The 16,414-nt window shown below is 40.5% G+C and overlaps 1 protein-coding gene across 1 annotated transcript in view; it reads left to right on the forward strand.

Annotated features, from left to right (window-relative positions):
• LOC115776227 (calcium-dependent secretion activator 1-like) overlaps positions 1-16,414 on the forward strand; it is a 44,003-nt gene that overhangs the window by 10,874 nt on the left and 16,715 nt on the right. Inside the window, exon 2 of the mRNA XM_030723835.1 lies at positions 13,231-13,626. Coding sequence (XP_030579695.1) covers positions 13,276-13,626 — 351 coding nt within the window. The 5' untranslated portion in view covers positions 13,231-13,275. The remainder of the gene's footprint in view (positions 1-13,230; positions 13,627-16,414) is intronic.

Raw genomic sequence — 16,414 nt, forward strand, 5'->3', positions numbered from 1 at the left:
TTCGTTAGGAGGTTATCTGCACACTGCTGCAAATCTTGTACCAAATTCTAATGAAAAATTTTGGGGCCTTGGGTGAGTCCCTGTAGAAGCTGAATGTACCCGTACTGATTTTTGATAATCAGCGGCACCCCGCTGATCTACCTGTGGGGTGCCATCTTTGGTCCTCACAACCAGTGCCTCAGCCTGCAGCAGCTGGACCTGAAGAGTGGGGAAACATCCACACTGCTGGATGTTGTCAGCAGACCACAGGTGGGTAGATTATGGTTTCTCACCATGCTAGCAGAGAATCATGTGGACTCTCACAGCTGCCGCTCCTCTCCTCACACTCCCGAGAGAGGAGCGGCATTCTGTGCAGCGGGTAGCGCTCCCTTGGGACGAGACTACAGGCCCCGCAGCAGAAACCACCAGGCCTCGCAGCAGCTACCACCAGGCCCCGCAGCAGCTACTACTATGCCTTCATTTCCACCAGGCCCCGCAGCAGCTACCACCGAGCCCCGCAGCAGCTACCACCGGGCCCCGCAGCGGAAGCCACCGGGCCCCGCAGCAGCTACCACCAGGCCCCGCAGTAGCTACCACCAGGCCCCGCAGCAGCTACCACCAGGCCCCGTACCAGCTACCATCAGGCCCCGCATCAGCAATCATCAGAATGAGTGTCCCATGCTCATTCTAGGTGACATGAACATTCACCTTGACAGCCCTGGCTCTACTGACTTTAAATCTCTTATGCACTCTTTTGATTTAGAGCTAGTCCCCAGTCCTCCAACTCATAAAGCCGGTAAAAACCTGGACTTAATATTCACACGTCGTTGTGATACAGAATCACTAAAGGTCACTCCGCTTCATCTCTCAGATCACTTTTTTATTCAGTTCAGTATCCGCATTTCTAGAAAACCTATTGCTGTTCCAGCTATGGTCACTTTCCGTCACAATCTCAGAAACCTCTCTGTAGATCAGTACTCATCACCGGTTGCCACTACTATGCCTTCATTAGGCTCATTCTCCTCTCTCAGCATGAACACTGCCACAGATACACTCTGCTCCACACTAAGCTCCTGTTTGGACAGTTTCTTTTACAAGGAGAAATTCAGCTCGCCGACAGATTCTCGAAGATTATTCACATCATTCAGATCGCTGTTGAATCCTCCACCTTTTCCTCTGCCTACGTGTCTTACAGCTGAAAAATTTGCCTCTTTCTTTTCTGGGAAAGTGGCGGCCATCAGCAGTCAGTTCACAGATCTACCCATTGTCTCTGCTCCTCCGTCTTCATCATTCAAGGAAAGTACATTCACTTCATTTACTCCTCTCTCTGGGAAAGAAGCACTGGCCCTCCTAACACATAGCCGTCCTACTACATGTCCTCTGGATCCGATTCGCACTGACCTTCTACAAACCATTGCACCTACAATTATTCCAGTCATCACTCATGCAATTAATACTTCCCTATCCACCGGTGAATTTCCGCTTACTTTCAAACAGGCCCAGGTGACACCTCTACTTAAAAAACCTTCTCTCGACCCTGCCCTGGTCGACAACTATCGACCGGTCTCGCTACTACCTTTCCTTTCTAAATGCATAGAAAGGGCAGTGTATCACCAGATCTTAGGCTTTCTCTCCCAGAATAACTACCTTGACCAAAACCAATCCGGTTTTAAAAAGGGACACTCCACTGAGACGGCGCTGCTGTCTTTGACCAAAGCCTTAAAAACTGCCAGAGCTGCTGGACAGTCCTCAGCACTCATTCTGCTGGACTTGTCAGCAGCCTTTGATACAGTCAATCATGACCGACTCCTAACTACACTCTCCAATATGGGTATCTCAGATACACCACTATCATGGTTCAGATCTTACCTTGCTGAATGCTCTTTCAAAGTGTCATGGCTAGGACAGTTGTCTTCATCATGTCTACTGTCCACTGGAGTGCCCCAAGGCTCAGTACTGGTACTCCTCTTTTCCATCTATACCCCCTCTTTGGGCCCAGTTATTTCCTCTCATGGGTTCTCCTACCATTGCTTTGCCGATGATACTCAGCTCTACCTATCATTCCCTCCTGATGACTCTACGATCTCAGCACGGATATCTCATTGTCTCTCATGGATGAAGTCACACCATCTTCAACTTAATTTTTCTAAGACTGAACTACTGGTGTTTCTTGCAAAACAGTCGGTCCAACACAATTTCACCTTAACAATCGATTCTCTCTCACTTTCTCTGGCGAAGGTTGCCAGGAATCTGGGAGTCATGTTTAATGACCAGTTATCATTTACACATCAAGTGGCCTCTGTTTCTCGATCCTTTCGCTTTGCGCTATATAACATCAGACAAATTAGACCATTTCTAACGCAACATGCTGCTCAGCTCTTGGTGCAGGCCGTGGTCATCTCGCGCCTTGATTATTGTAATGCAGTGCTAACGGGCCTTCCAGCCTGTGCTATTAAGCCATTACAGATGATCCAGAATGCAGCAGCACGTCTGGTCTTCAATCTTCCAAAACGGGCACATGTCACCCCACCGCTCACTGAGCTTCATTGGCTTCTGGTTTCTGCTCGCATCAAATATAAAGCCTGCACGATTGCCTATAAGGTAATGACAGAACAGGCGCCCTACTACTTGCACTTGCTCCTAAAGGCCTATGTTCCATCTCGGCCTTTGCACTCCTCCACTGAATGTCGCCTTGCTTTACCCAGCATCCAGACTGTTCTGCTCCATAGTTCCCAGATGGTAGAACAAGCTGCCTACCTCCACCAGAGCAGCTGAGTCCCTCGCCGTTTTTAAAAAACTCCTAAAAACTGAGCTTTTTGGAGAATACCTGCACTAACTAAGACAATTACTTATGATGTGTATAGACATACATTTTTAATGAGCCATTGTTTTTTTAATGTTTAACTCTTTTAATGTTTCATTTTTGTTTTGGCTTTTTGTATTATTGTGTCATCATTGTAAGTCGCTTTGGATAAAGGCGTCTGCTAAATGTAATAAAGTAAAGTAAAGTAAAGTTAAAACAAAGGGATACAGAGAATCAGGTTGCAAAGGAATACTGAAAAAAACAAAACACAAATCAGTTATTGGGTACCACTGGATATCTGGTGAGATGTTAACCCCTTAACTGGCAAGGGCCCGGTGACGGGCCGTTTGTAGTCCCTTTTATATGGCAGGCTAGACCCTCCCATTTTTATTGACACGTCATTCGGCCAATCATGTAACTGGCTGCACCAAATCACCTGACAAAGCTACGTGACGCCCTCTGAGTATTATTGGCTCTGGGAAACCCATTTCTTAACATGATTGGCCGAATGAGGTGTCAGTCAAAATGGGCGGGTCTAGCCTGCCATATAAATGCACTTCATTCGGCCCGCGGACCAGACGCAGCCGATTAATAGGCTATGAAATGGGTTGTTCAGAGCCAATAATGACCAGAAGGCGTTATGTAGTTTTTGTCAGGTGATTTTTTTGCTGCCAGTTAAGGGGTTAAAAAGCAACAGGTGAGGATCAGGAACATGTTTTTCAGAATCCACAACAACATTAATAGCTCTGAGATCATGTACCAAATGGTGATCTTTAGAATTTAGCTTTGGTTTGGGAGGGATAGGTGTATTACATGGTAGTTTTGATTAATACTTAATTAAACCTTTACCAACCCATCAGTTATAGGTCTGAGTCCTTCAGTGTATTGTGACTTGAGTGGATATTGTTTAATTCCAGGTTTCAGTTTAACTTTCACGGGTTGAGCAGATTTTACACTGTACATCAGTTTTACTTGTGGACTATAACAACATGCTTTGCTGTTTGGTTTAGGGGCCTTTCATTTACCAATAGTCACAATGCTTTCATCACTGCTTTTCATTGGAATTCTGATGAACTGTTTATTTTTTGAAAATTAATTTATTCTTTGCCAGCCTCCATTCTGGAATTCTCTGAGCCTTTCTTTTTTTAATAGTTCACAGTTCATGAGAGTCCTCGAGCAACCAAGAATGACATGTAGCACAGAGCTTTGCACTTGACACCAGTATTAGTTCCTTAGGGAGGGTGACTGATGATGCTGCTCCTTGCAGGCCAATATAAATGTCCTGATTAATTATAAGAAATGGCTTCTTGTCAATTAATTCATCCCAACACAGTTCATAATCTTGGACAGTGTGTTTTCATTAAATAGCATGCAGTACAATGGCAGCCTGGGTTCTTCAACTTTATTCATTTGAGCTCACACCCAGGATTCCCACCTTTTCTAATGTTGCTTTAACAGCGAGTTTTCGGGTATTAATTGTGTGTTCCTTCATTTGGAAAATCTGCATTCAATCCTTCAGGGATGCACATAATTATGTATATATATATATATATGATAGATATTGGATATAGATATTGTAGATATAGAGATATATATTATATAGAGGGTGGAGATATCGAGTAGAGATAGATATAGGGGGGATATATATATATATATTAGAGATGGGAGATAGAGATTGAGATGTGTGAGAGGATTATAGGGGGATAGAGATAGAGGGGGAGAAGCGAGAGGAAAGAGAGGTGGAGTAAGAGAGAATCTCCTCTCTCTCTCTATCTTGTCTCTCTCTCCTCTCTCTCTTGTCTTGTCTCTCTGTCTCTTTCTCTCTCTCTCTCTCTCTCTCTCTCTCTTCTTTCTCTCTCTCTCTCTCTCTCTTTCTCTCTCTCTCTCTCTCTCTCTCTTGCTCAGATCCTCTCTCTCTCTTTCTCTCTCTCTCTCTCTTCTCTCTCCTCTCTCTCTCTCTTTCTCTCTCTCTCTTCTCTTCTTCTCTCTATCTCGTTCTCTTCTCTTTCTCTCTCTTCTCTCTCTTCTCTCTCTCTCTCTGGTCTTTCTCTCTCTCTCTCTGCTCTCTCTCTCTCTCTCTCTCTTCTCTATCATCTCTCTCTCTCTCTCTCTCTCTCCTCTCTCTCTCTCTCTCTTCTCTCTTCATCTCTCTCTCTCTCTCTCTCGCTCTCTCTCTCTCTTCTCTCTCTCTCGCTCTCTCTTCTCTATTCTCTATCTCTTTCTCTCTCTCTCTCTCTCTCTCTCTCTCTTTCTCGCTATATCTATATATATCTATATATATATATTATATATATATATATATATATATATATATTTATATATATATATATATATGGCTGTTTAATAAAGGAGTATCTTTTCAAATAAAGTATTTTTTCTTCTTCTTCATCCACATCACCATATCCCTAGTGTCTTACTAATGTTTGTCTCCAAACCTGAGCTATCCCTTTGATGTACTCATTTGTAATCCTGTCCATCCTAGTCACCCCCAATAAAGATCTTAACCTCATCACCTCAGCCTCTGCTATTTTTGTCAATACCGCTGTATCCAAACCTTATATCATAGTTGGTCTCCCTACCATCTGGGAAACCTTCCTTTTCACTCTTGCTGCTTTCCATCTGTCACAAATCACCCACTTTACTCTCTTCTTCACCTCTAGTGTGCTGCTGGCCACTACAGACAGCTGACTGCTGTATCCCTAAAATGGCATTTGTAAATTAATGCAAGGACAAAAATATAAGCAAAGTAATGTTTGCACCGGGATTCAAAAAAGTTTGTATTTTAAAAAAATATATATATATTTGTTATATATTGGCATTTGTGATCACATGATCATGACTAGATGTATATATACGATGTGTCTTGTAATGCTCTTTATCCCTGAAGAAGGGCAGTAATGCCTGAAATGTCACATGTGATGAACTACATTAAAGCTGTTCAGGAGCCATTTCTGGTGTCCAGTCTTATGTTTAGTTTTTCTATTGTTGTTTTTCAGTGCTGCACCCAGTTTTCATCTTCTCAGTCTTTCTTTTTTGTTTGTTTACAGTTTTTTGACATGGCACTCCCCTAAGGACTCCTCCTTTTCCATTGCCACAAGCTGTGAAATCAGCTCATTTCACAGCTATCATGGAGCCGAATGCGGCTGTGAACTTCAAATTTTTTAAAAAAGATTGCTCATGCATCATTTTGAAAGAGTCTCTTTTTGGTAGCACTATGGGAGATTCTTCAGTGTTCTCAACTGAAAGTCTGGATAAATTACTAGAGAGAGACCACACCTGTTCCTGCATGCTGTCACACTTAGTGAGTGCATGCGGGCTAATAGAATTCCACCAGGTCTCAGGACCAATAAAGGCCCTACCCTTGGGCAATAAAAGTTTTTGTGATCAGTGGAGTGAAATCCTTAACAAGCGCTCATTTGACTTTTTTGGCCTTAACAATACAAGATGTCTTCTAATCTTGTCAGCATCTGCGAGGAGATTACATCAATCAACTGGAGAGGGAGATGCAGGTAAACAGAAACATCTGTTAGATGAATGTGAACATTGTAAAAATCAATTTGTTAAGGATATTATTGCTTTGAAAAAGAAAAAAATTTGAGAGGGACACTGCAAACTATCATCATGGTAACATCTTCGATGAAGAACTCTCCCTCACATACTGTACTGAACTTGACAATAAACATCTGTCTGCTAGTGATATTGAGTATGACTCGGATCCAAGTCACCATTCTCATAGTAGTGGCTCTTCTTTTTTGGCCAATGGAAAACAGATTGAACCTCAATTATCCAGCAATAAAAAAGAAATACAGGTACAGAATGTAATCAGTCTTTCAAGTAAATCATTTTCTGATGTCTGTTTAACTCTGCTGAGTAAGGCTTTATCTTTTTTACCTACTATATAGTTGTGTTCAAAATAATAGCAGTGCATTTAAAAGCACAAGTAAAGCTCAGAATCCTTAAATTGTTTTATTTCCAGGCATTGGGTTAAAAAAAATAGCAGTGTTTGCATTTTTCTTTATAAATTCAAATATTCACTTTATGAACAGAAAGATCTTTAGGAATTAACATTCCTGTGAATCACTAAACTAATATTTAGTTGTATAACCACTGTTTTTGAGAACTGCTCCAAAACTGTGTTGCATGGAGTCAACCAACTTCTGGCACTTGTGAACAGGTATTCCAGCCCAGGATGATTTGACAACTTTCCACAATTCATCTGCATTGCTTGGTTTTGCCTCAGTAACAGCATTTTTGATGTCACCCCACAAGTTTTCTATCGGATTAAGGTCCGGGGATTGGGCTGATCAGTCCATAACTTTAATTTTGTTGGTCTAGAACCAAAATGCTGCTCACTTAAGGCCCTTTCACACCGGATGCGTTGCGTAAAAACGACACGAAATTCCGAATCTTTCGGATGCGAACCTGTCGTGTAACCTACATACACACCGGACGCGTTGCGTTTTTGCGACTAAATCCTCCCTATAATAACGCACGGTGGAAAAAAAAAATGCAGTCGACATCAAGTGATGATGTAATGGTCCTGATGTTTCTAAACAAGAGAAGGAAGAAACAGAGTTTATGGGTTCATCCAACTCATAAGAAAGCAGCAGCAGGGAGAGTTTCATGGTTTGATCACGGAGCTGAAGCTGCATCACGGATGCTTTCACTCAAATTTCTGGATGTCAGTGGGACAGTTTAAGCTCTTGTTGGCAGAGTTGGGATCACATGTGAGGAGGCAGAGGATAATATCAGAGAGCCGACTGACCCGGAGCAGCATGTAGCTGTGTGTCTGAGGTAAAATATTATGATTTTATTGTTCCCACATCACTGTATATTCAGTACATCGGTTCGTGTTTTGAGCTATGACCTCGCATGCTGCTAAATGCAGCGCTCAGTCCTGTTTGTTCGCTTGCGAAAGTCAGAAAAATTGAACTTGATCCGAAAAAATAAATGCCGCAAATTCGTCCTGTGAAATGACGCGGTCGGTATGAACGGCTGCATTAAGAACAGGAGAGTCCGAAAAACATTTTTAACACACGAAACATTCACACGGAATTTAAGCGTCCGGTGTGAAAGAGCCTTTACTCGTGTGGTTGGAGTCATTGTCTTGTTGAAACACCCAATTCAAGGGCATTTCCTCTTCAGCATAAGGCAACATGACCTCTTCAAGGATTTTGATATATGCAAACTGATCCATGACGGTAAATGGACTAGCTCTTATATAGCGCTTTTCTACTCAGTCAGAGCACTCAAAGCACTTACACAACATCTTTACATTTACACATGCACTCACATTCATACAAGCACTTCCATGTTTCTACTAAGCTAAGTGCTTTTAATTAACTAACATTCACACACATTCATACTCCGACAGGACGGTCGGAGAGCAACTTGGGGTTAAGTATCTTGCCCAAGGATACATTGGCATGTAGCCTGGAGTAGCCAGAAATCAAACCGCTGACCTTCCGATCAGTAGGAGACCTGCTCTACCTACTGAGCTACAGCCACCCCAATGATCCCTGGTTTGGAATAAATAGGCCTGACACCATAGTAAAAGAAACTATCATGCTGCTTGCACCACCATGCTTCACTGTCTTCAGAGCATACTGTGGCTTGAATTCAGTGCTTGGGGATCATCTGACAAACTGTCTGGGGCCCTTGGACCAAAAAATGGAACAATCTTAATTTCATCAGTCCACAGAATGTTTTTAGATTTCTCTACAGGTCAGTCAATTTGTTCTTTGGAAATTGTAACCTCTTAGCACATGCCTTTTTTTTTTACCACAGCGGGACTTTATGGGGGCTTCGCGCCGACAGATTAGCTTCACAAAGGTGTCTTCTAATTGTCACAGTACTCACAGGTAACATCAGACTGTCTCTGATCACCCTGGAGCTGATCATTGGCTGAGTCTTTGCCATCCTGGCTATTCTTCGATACATTTGAATGGTAGTCTTCCATTTTCATCAATTTCTCTCTGGCTTTGCTTTCCATTTTAGAGCACTGGAGATCAATTTCAGCCGAGCAGCCTATCATTTTCTTCACTTCTTTATATGTTTTTGCTTTTTCAATCAACATTTTAAAGAACGCTTTTCTTTTGAACAATGTCTGGAATGGCAAATTTGTCTCAGGTTTTCAGTGAGAAATGCATGAACAACATGTGTTGGCTTCATCCTTAAATAAGGGCCACCTGACTGACACATGTTTTTTCACCAGATGAATGTCCTCACTGATTGGACTCTACACTGCTATTATTTTGAACACACCCCTTTCAATTAATTATCCAGTTACACAGACTCAGGACTATGTATATCATGAATGTTTGGTCTGTTGGTTTTCTATGACTCTGCTATGCTTACTGATAAAATGTTTGCCATGTAGTAATATGATTTCTACCAAAAAGATTGATTGATCTGGTTACTCATGTTGGACTGCTATTATTTTGAACACAACTGTATATGGCCAGGACTTTGATAACATTGTAGATTTACACATTTTTTTTGTACTTTGAGATTGATTTTTCAATAGTCACGATAAATCATTTTCTAATTCCAATACTGCTACACCTGAAAGGTATCTGACACTGAATGAGTCATTATGAACAGAGGCACTGGACACTACTATTTCCACACTCACTCCTTTTAGAGTTAAAAGCATTTTGATTCCTCCTCAAAAAAAGGAAATGCTTCTATAGACAGTTATTGTAGACTGATTGAGAGGGACATTGCTGGGAGTATAAGGTGGGAAACAATTAGACTAAAGAAGAGCTGCTTTACATATGATAGAAGTGCTCTGCATATGAAGGCAAAATTCAGAAACAATTCAATGCCACCACCTTATATATATATATATATATATATATATATATATATATATATATATATATATATATATATATATATATATATATATATATATATATATATATATAAAAAACCCTGCACAAGATTTTAAGGGTAAATTGGATTTCCTCTTAGAAAAGGGTGAGATCACCAAACATGAACATACCTTCATGACAGTAGAAAGTAGAAAATCAAAATGGCACCGTTTTGATGCATTTCAGCCTCCAATTTACATGAGACTGGAGTGAAAACGATACTTTTTGGAAACGGGCTCAGAGTGGAGCATGTCTGAAATGCTCCATCTCCGTGGAAACAGATGAAAACAATACTTTTTTGGAAACGGGGGCACTCGCACATGCGCACTATGGTTGCAGCTCCTATAACCACACTGCCAACTTGTGGCCTGGCAATAGGAGCTGCAGCGTTTTCAGAGTTTCCATATAAACAGGGACCGTTTCTGAAATGTCTCTGTGTAAATGCGTCACTTTTCGGAAATGTCACTTTTCCACGGTTTCTATGGAGTTCCTTAAAATGATTCAGACTCTTAAATTACCAGATGACCATTGTTTTTTGGTTACTGTGGATATTGAATCGCTTTACATCAATGTACCCTTTCAAGGTGGCTTAAGAGTTAATAGTTGCTCAGATAATTCCCAGTAATGACTGTATTATAAATCTCATTGAAATTATTACCTCTAATTATTTCATGTTTGGATCTGAGTTTAATCTACAGATTTTGAGTACAAGTATGGGAGCAAAAATGGCCCCTGCGTTTGCTTCTCTATATGTGGGAGTTTTTTTGAATATGTCATCTGTAATAAATCTCATAATCCATACCTACCTTGTTACTACCTGAGATTCAGTATTGAATATGATGAACTGAAAATGAATTTCCTAGATATTCTTAAGAAATGGCAATGGATTGGGTTCTAATTTGTATCGTAAAAGCACAGATTGAAACTCTATCCTCCATGGACAGTCATTTCACCCTTTGACACTTAAGAAGAGTTTGCCTGTTTCTCAGTTCAGTGCAATCTGCTGCATTTGTAGCTCTGATACTGATCATCAGCACAAGCAGATGATTTGGAAAAACTTTTTTACAAAAGACACTGTAAGTATGACAAGGTTGTGCAAGCACATGGCCATTTTGAAAAAGTGTCTCAAATCAAATGCCTTCGTAACACAAGGTCTAGATATGTTGATTCTAGGATCAACTACATAATTCAGTATTCACCTTTGGATAAAGACTTTGGCTCTATCATTAAAAAATATTTCTATGTCATCAACTCTGGTCCAGCATTTAAGTGTCTCACTTACACCTCCCAGTATTGTGTTTTGAGAGAACACATTGTCTTCCTCCATTTAAGCCACTACATTTTTGCAGTCTATACCTTCTGGTAATTATAGTTGTGGAAATTGATTTCAGTGCAACTTCATATTTAATATTAGGGATGTGATCACATGCAACACCAATAATGTTATTAATTTACTCAAGTGGGCTGGTTTATATTGGTAAAAGCACCAGACAACTTAAAACCTGAATTTCTGAATATTCACAATCATGATATCAGGAGTCTGGTTGCCATACATTTTACTCAAAGTTGTTTTTTGATCCTGCACCCAGTTTTCATCTTCCCAGATTGTGCTTGTCTTTCTTTTGAGTTTTCTTGTAAGGTTAAGACCATACAATAATTACAAAGAAAATCAAAATGACCTCCTATGAGCAAGAAACCTCTAGCAGAACCAGGCTAAGGGAGGGGCAGTCATCTGCCCTGACTGGTTGGGGTGAGGGGAGAGAGACAGGACAAAATACATGCTGTGGAACTGAGCCAGAGATTAATAATAACTAATGATAAAATGTAGAGGGGCATATACACAGAGTAAAAAGAGGTGAATAAAAAGATCATCGGACACCCCAGCAGCCTAGTCCTATTGCAGCATTAATATTTTCATTTCCATGCAGCAAACAAACATAAAGGAACCAAATGTAAAACAAGCTCTTAATTTAAAGCTCTGAATTTCCAGCTGAAATTCATAACATACAGAAACTGTAAAATACTGCTGTGTAATTCTGATAACAGAGCAGGAGGTAACTAATGTGACACTAATGTGAAGGGAACAAAGGTACACAGGGCAATCCCTTTGCAACAACATGATTGTAGCTTCTCCCTTGTGGCAGGAGTGTTGTTTCTCACTCAAAATGAATTGATATGATTCATGAAAGATATGTTTGAGAGATTATAGGCTAAAAAGTCATTTACAGCTATTTAAACACAGCAAACCATTTATTTATTTATTTTGGCAAATATCAAAAACCACTTTTTGGCACAACACCAGTAAAAAGGTGAGAGAGAAAGATGTTAGTGTTGGCAGTCACCCTGAAGCTCAGTTATCTCCAGCTGCAGGTGAAGTGGAGCGTCATTCAATAGCTGCAAAATCCCCAAAATGGTGGTTGAATTCATCAGTGAAACTGCTGTATACCTCTTCGTTGCATACCCAAACTTACAACCATGATCTACCAGAGCTAGGAAGCATGTGGTGCAGACCTCCATTTGTGCCAAGTGTCTCTGGAAAAGTTGCAGCTTTGTTTGTGGTGAGGTCTGGGTGGTGGTGGGGTGTCACCTCAGTGCCGAAGTGAAGTTCAGAAGTAAGATGGGAGTGCTGTATGGATTCTGAGATATCTCAAAGAGTCTGAGTTGCCGAAATCACCGGAAAAAGTCGCTAAATTTCTCACTATTTGCTTTTTTGGGGGGAAAAAAAAGTTGCTAGAGGTTCTGAAAAGTCTTTAAATTGGCAACACTGTATGTCACCTGTTACACCCACCCAAGGCGCACGGCATTACACAGCATGGGAAGCAGTTTGCAGACAGCTTTTACATGAGTTACAAAGAGGAATTGCATGCTGAGTTGTATTCATTGCTTGTGCCGGCAGGTCAAAAATAATATGTATGGACAAGCTGAGCAGGCCATATAAAATCCAACCTCGGGCCACATTTTGGCCCACGGGCCGTAGTTTGAACTTCCCTAACCTAATCCAATATCAATCCCTTACTGATCATATTAACAACGCTCACCACCCCTGTACATTGGATTAAATATTTATTTTAAACAATTAATAAAGATTTTATTGTGAAAGCCAAACCATTTTGATTCCGGTCTGGTGCTGTTTAAATCTGTCCGCTTTTCACTCTGCTTGATAATCAGGTGGCTGTTGTCGGTTGTGCTTGTAGCCTGATTAAACTGATCTCAGAGCAGTTGCTATCATGTTTCAGCACCGTGGTCAGCTCCGAGCCCTGCCTCTTTCTCCTTCAAGCAGCAGAGCACCAGCGCATCAGGGTTTCCTCCTGTTCTTTCGTTTTGCGAACCCTTTCCTTTTAGATTTGTCCCCATCCCAATCATTGCCATTGACTCACGGAGTTGAAAGGCTTCGAAATCACACAGCTACTTTGTACTTACACCACTTTATTATTTTTTTTTTTTGATGAGCTTGAAACTGTGGCAGCAGTTTTATTTTTTTGTTGTTTTTTTTTGAGAGAAGCAACGATCTGAGGCGCCAATCGGTCAGATTTCGCATATTCACCGCGGCTTTCGTATTTTCTACTCTTGCAGTTTTACCTTCGCAACAGGTTTATTCTTCATCCAAGCCCCAGCAACATGTTGGACCCGTCTTCCAGCGAGGACGAAGGGGACGAGATATTGCAGGGCGAGCACAAAGAGGTGGCCGCCCCGAAGGGCTTCGGAGGATCCCGATTGTCACCGGGCCGAGCCGCCGACGGCCATGCCAACGGAGAGCTGAAGCCACGGGTTCGCGGGAGAGGCCGTGGTCGACCCTCCAGCCCTAGCCCGTCAGTTGGCAGCGACAAGGAGAGTGAGGACCTGGAAAAGATGCAAAGAGAGGAGGAGGAAAGGAAAAAGAGACTCCAGCTGTATGTTTTTGTGATGCGCTGCATTGCATATCCATTTAATGCGAAACAACCGACTGATATGGCCAGGAGGCAGCAGAAGGTAAGATTATTATTACGGAAAAGAGCATTATTGACCCAGATCCAACTTCAAAGCTGTGATTTAAATCTATGTTTCACTTGAAGCATACATCTACTAGCTAAATGATACCAACTGTTGATTCTATCGAGGCTGGGAAAATATTTAAAAAAGCAGAAATCAACATTATAGTATTACGTGAATCCACTTAACATGTTAGGCCTACATTTATTGCACAACACATCCGGTCTTAAAGGTAGTTTATGGACTGTGACCGAGGAAGTACAGTTAAGAGTCAGCGTTATCATACTGTTTTACCAGAAACATGGAACTAACCATATATCTCCTTTTGATTGAAAATCAAATCAATTCAAATCAAATCAAATCTTATTTTATTCCTTTACCCTGGTCTTTGAATGAAGATTGCAAAGATAAATTGGATTACAAAGTAGTAAAACTGTTTTTGTTTGTTTGTTTTTTTGTTTAATGAACTGTCTTAAATCCAAACTCAAGAAAGATATTCATGGTAAGCAAAAAAGGATTATGAGAGACAAAAAGAGAGGATCAGAGAGAGATCACTGATGTTGTTCCCACCCATTGTAGTTGCTTTTGCGTATTTCCTCTGGTCACAGCAGCATCAGTATTCATCTTTAACAACATTCTTATATGAACAAACTATTCCAACTAAAAAAAATATACACCGTAACATCTCCTGCCTGCCATTTTTTTAAAATCTGCCTCTTATTATTTATGAAGGAATATCAATTTATTTGTGATCAAGCTATATGGGTAGTACATAAAAGAATGGGGTAGACATACCCCTTGTGTTCTGTGATGGTACTACAGGGTTTTAGGGACAGAATGATGCTGTTTGAGTAACATGCTGTCCCCATACATAGGAAACAAAAGTGTTCTAAACACCGGAAGGCAGGATGGAGAGTGGATATGCAGTTACTTTTTAAATAATAGCATGAAATCACACATTTCTAGACCCAGATAAGATAATATAAGATAAGTTAGCCATTAATCATTCCAAAGTTGAGAAATTCACAGTTAAACAGTTTGTCATAACACAATGTGATAATGTCTTGTGAAAATAAAATCATGTATGTTGAAAAATGAGCAAACAAGCCCATGGCAAAGATCAATGTCTGCTGGTCAATCATGTCCTCCATTTAGAAAGTTATTATGGCTATCATAATAGGATATATTATAGACTGTAGCGGTTAAGGCATATTAGATATTTATATAAGTATTTGAACCCTGACACAATTATTGAATTTGGGCCTCTGTACACCACCACAAAAGATTTACATCACACAATCAAAATATAATTAAAGTGCAGACTGTTAGCCTTAATTTAATAAGGGCATTTAACAAAAGTATTGCCTTAACAGTTTATGAATTACAAGCAGTTTTATATATAGGCCCTCATTTTCAGTCTTAAAATTAATTGGATAATTGACTGATAAGCAGTTTCATGGCCAGTTAAGGCCAATTCCCTTGTTATTCCATGTCAAATTAAGCCGATAAAAGATCTGAAATTGAGTCCAAGTGTTGAACATGCATTTTAAATGTTTTTAGATTAGATTCAACTCATTTCATTGTGCACACAAGGCACACAATGAAATGAGTGTTCCAGATCACTCATCCAGAGACGAGCATCTGCGGTCATGCAGCCTTAAACCACCATTAGGCAATGTGGTTTAAGTGTCTTGCCCAAGGACACAATGAAGCTCAGGGACAGGGGCTTGAACCAGCAATCCTCTGACTGCAAGGCAAATGCCTACCCACAGTGCCACTGCCACTAATGAACTTGCATCTGGAAGATAGCAAAAACTTTGAGGTGCCAAATCAACAAGGGCTGGCCAGTTCAGCAGCAGCAAAAGGCCTAGAAGACCTCAGAAGACAACTAAAGGGGTTGTGATCTGAAGGTTACAGCATCAAATGCCAAACATGGTGGAGGCAATGTCGTGGTCTTAGCATATATGGCAAATAATGGAACAAGGTCACTAGTGTTTACTGATGATGTGACTGCTGATTGATGTAGCAGGATAAATTCTGACAGGACTGTAGTTTCTTATCAGATTCAGCTAAATGCTGCAGAACTGACTAGATGATGCCTCACAGTTTACACACCATACAAAGATTTGTTATTCCAGTTATTGTTACTTAATAATATTAACTGAAATCACATAAATGGCCTTGATCAAAAGTTTTACTTAAAAGTTTGCATAGCCTTTAATGCATGGGCTTATAACATTATCCACAAGTTGACAAGTAGGTTTAATTAGTTATTAAGCATACATTTACACACCTGTGCCATTTATATTGTAATTATTTCCTTTGTATAAATTGTGAGTTTTATAGCTCTCAAGACCACTGCACATTTTACCCAGTGCTACACTGACTTTGCTGGCTACTGAGCCACAAGGAAAGCAAATGAGCTGTCAAAAGATAAAAATATACAAAGAGATATACAAAGTTTTGCCATTCAATATTGTTCATTGTCTGATAAAGAATTGAAAAAAAAAAATACAGGTTTTCCTAATAATCAAAGCATGGTCAAGTAGACCAACAGAGATTTCTCTCAAATGCCAGGAAAAGGGGTTGAGATGCCAACCTTCAAGCTACTATGGCTGAAGTACAAACTTTACTGCAAGAAACTGTTGTGACTGTTTCAAGTGCCAAAATAAGGACATTCTTGAACAATATGTGCTGCAGGGTCTAGTTGCCAGAAAAAAAAAAATAATGGGTCAATGCATATGGGCCAAAATAGCACGGTGGCGCAGTGGTTAGCATGGCTGCCTCA

This window comes from Archocentrus centrarchus, unplaced genomic scaffold, assembly GCF_007364275.1.
Source record: "Archocentrus centrarchus isolate MPI-CPG fArcCen1 unplaced genomic scaffold, fArcCen1 scaffold_29_ctg1, whole genome shotgun sequence".
Classification (NCBI taxonomy): Eukaryota; Metazoa; Chordata; class Actinopteri; order Cichliformes; family Cichlidae; genus Archocentrus; species Archocentrus centrarchus.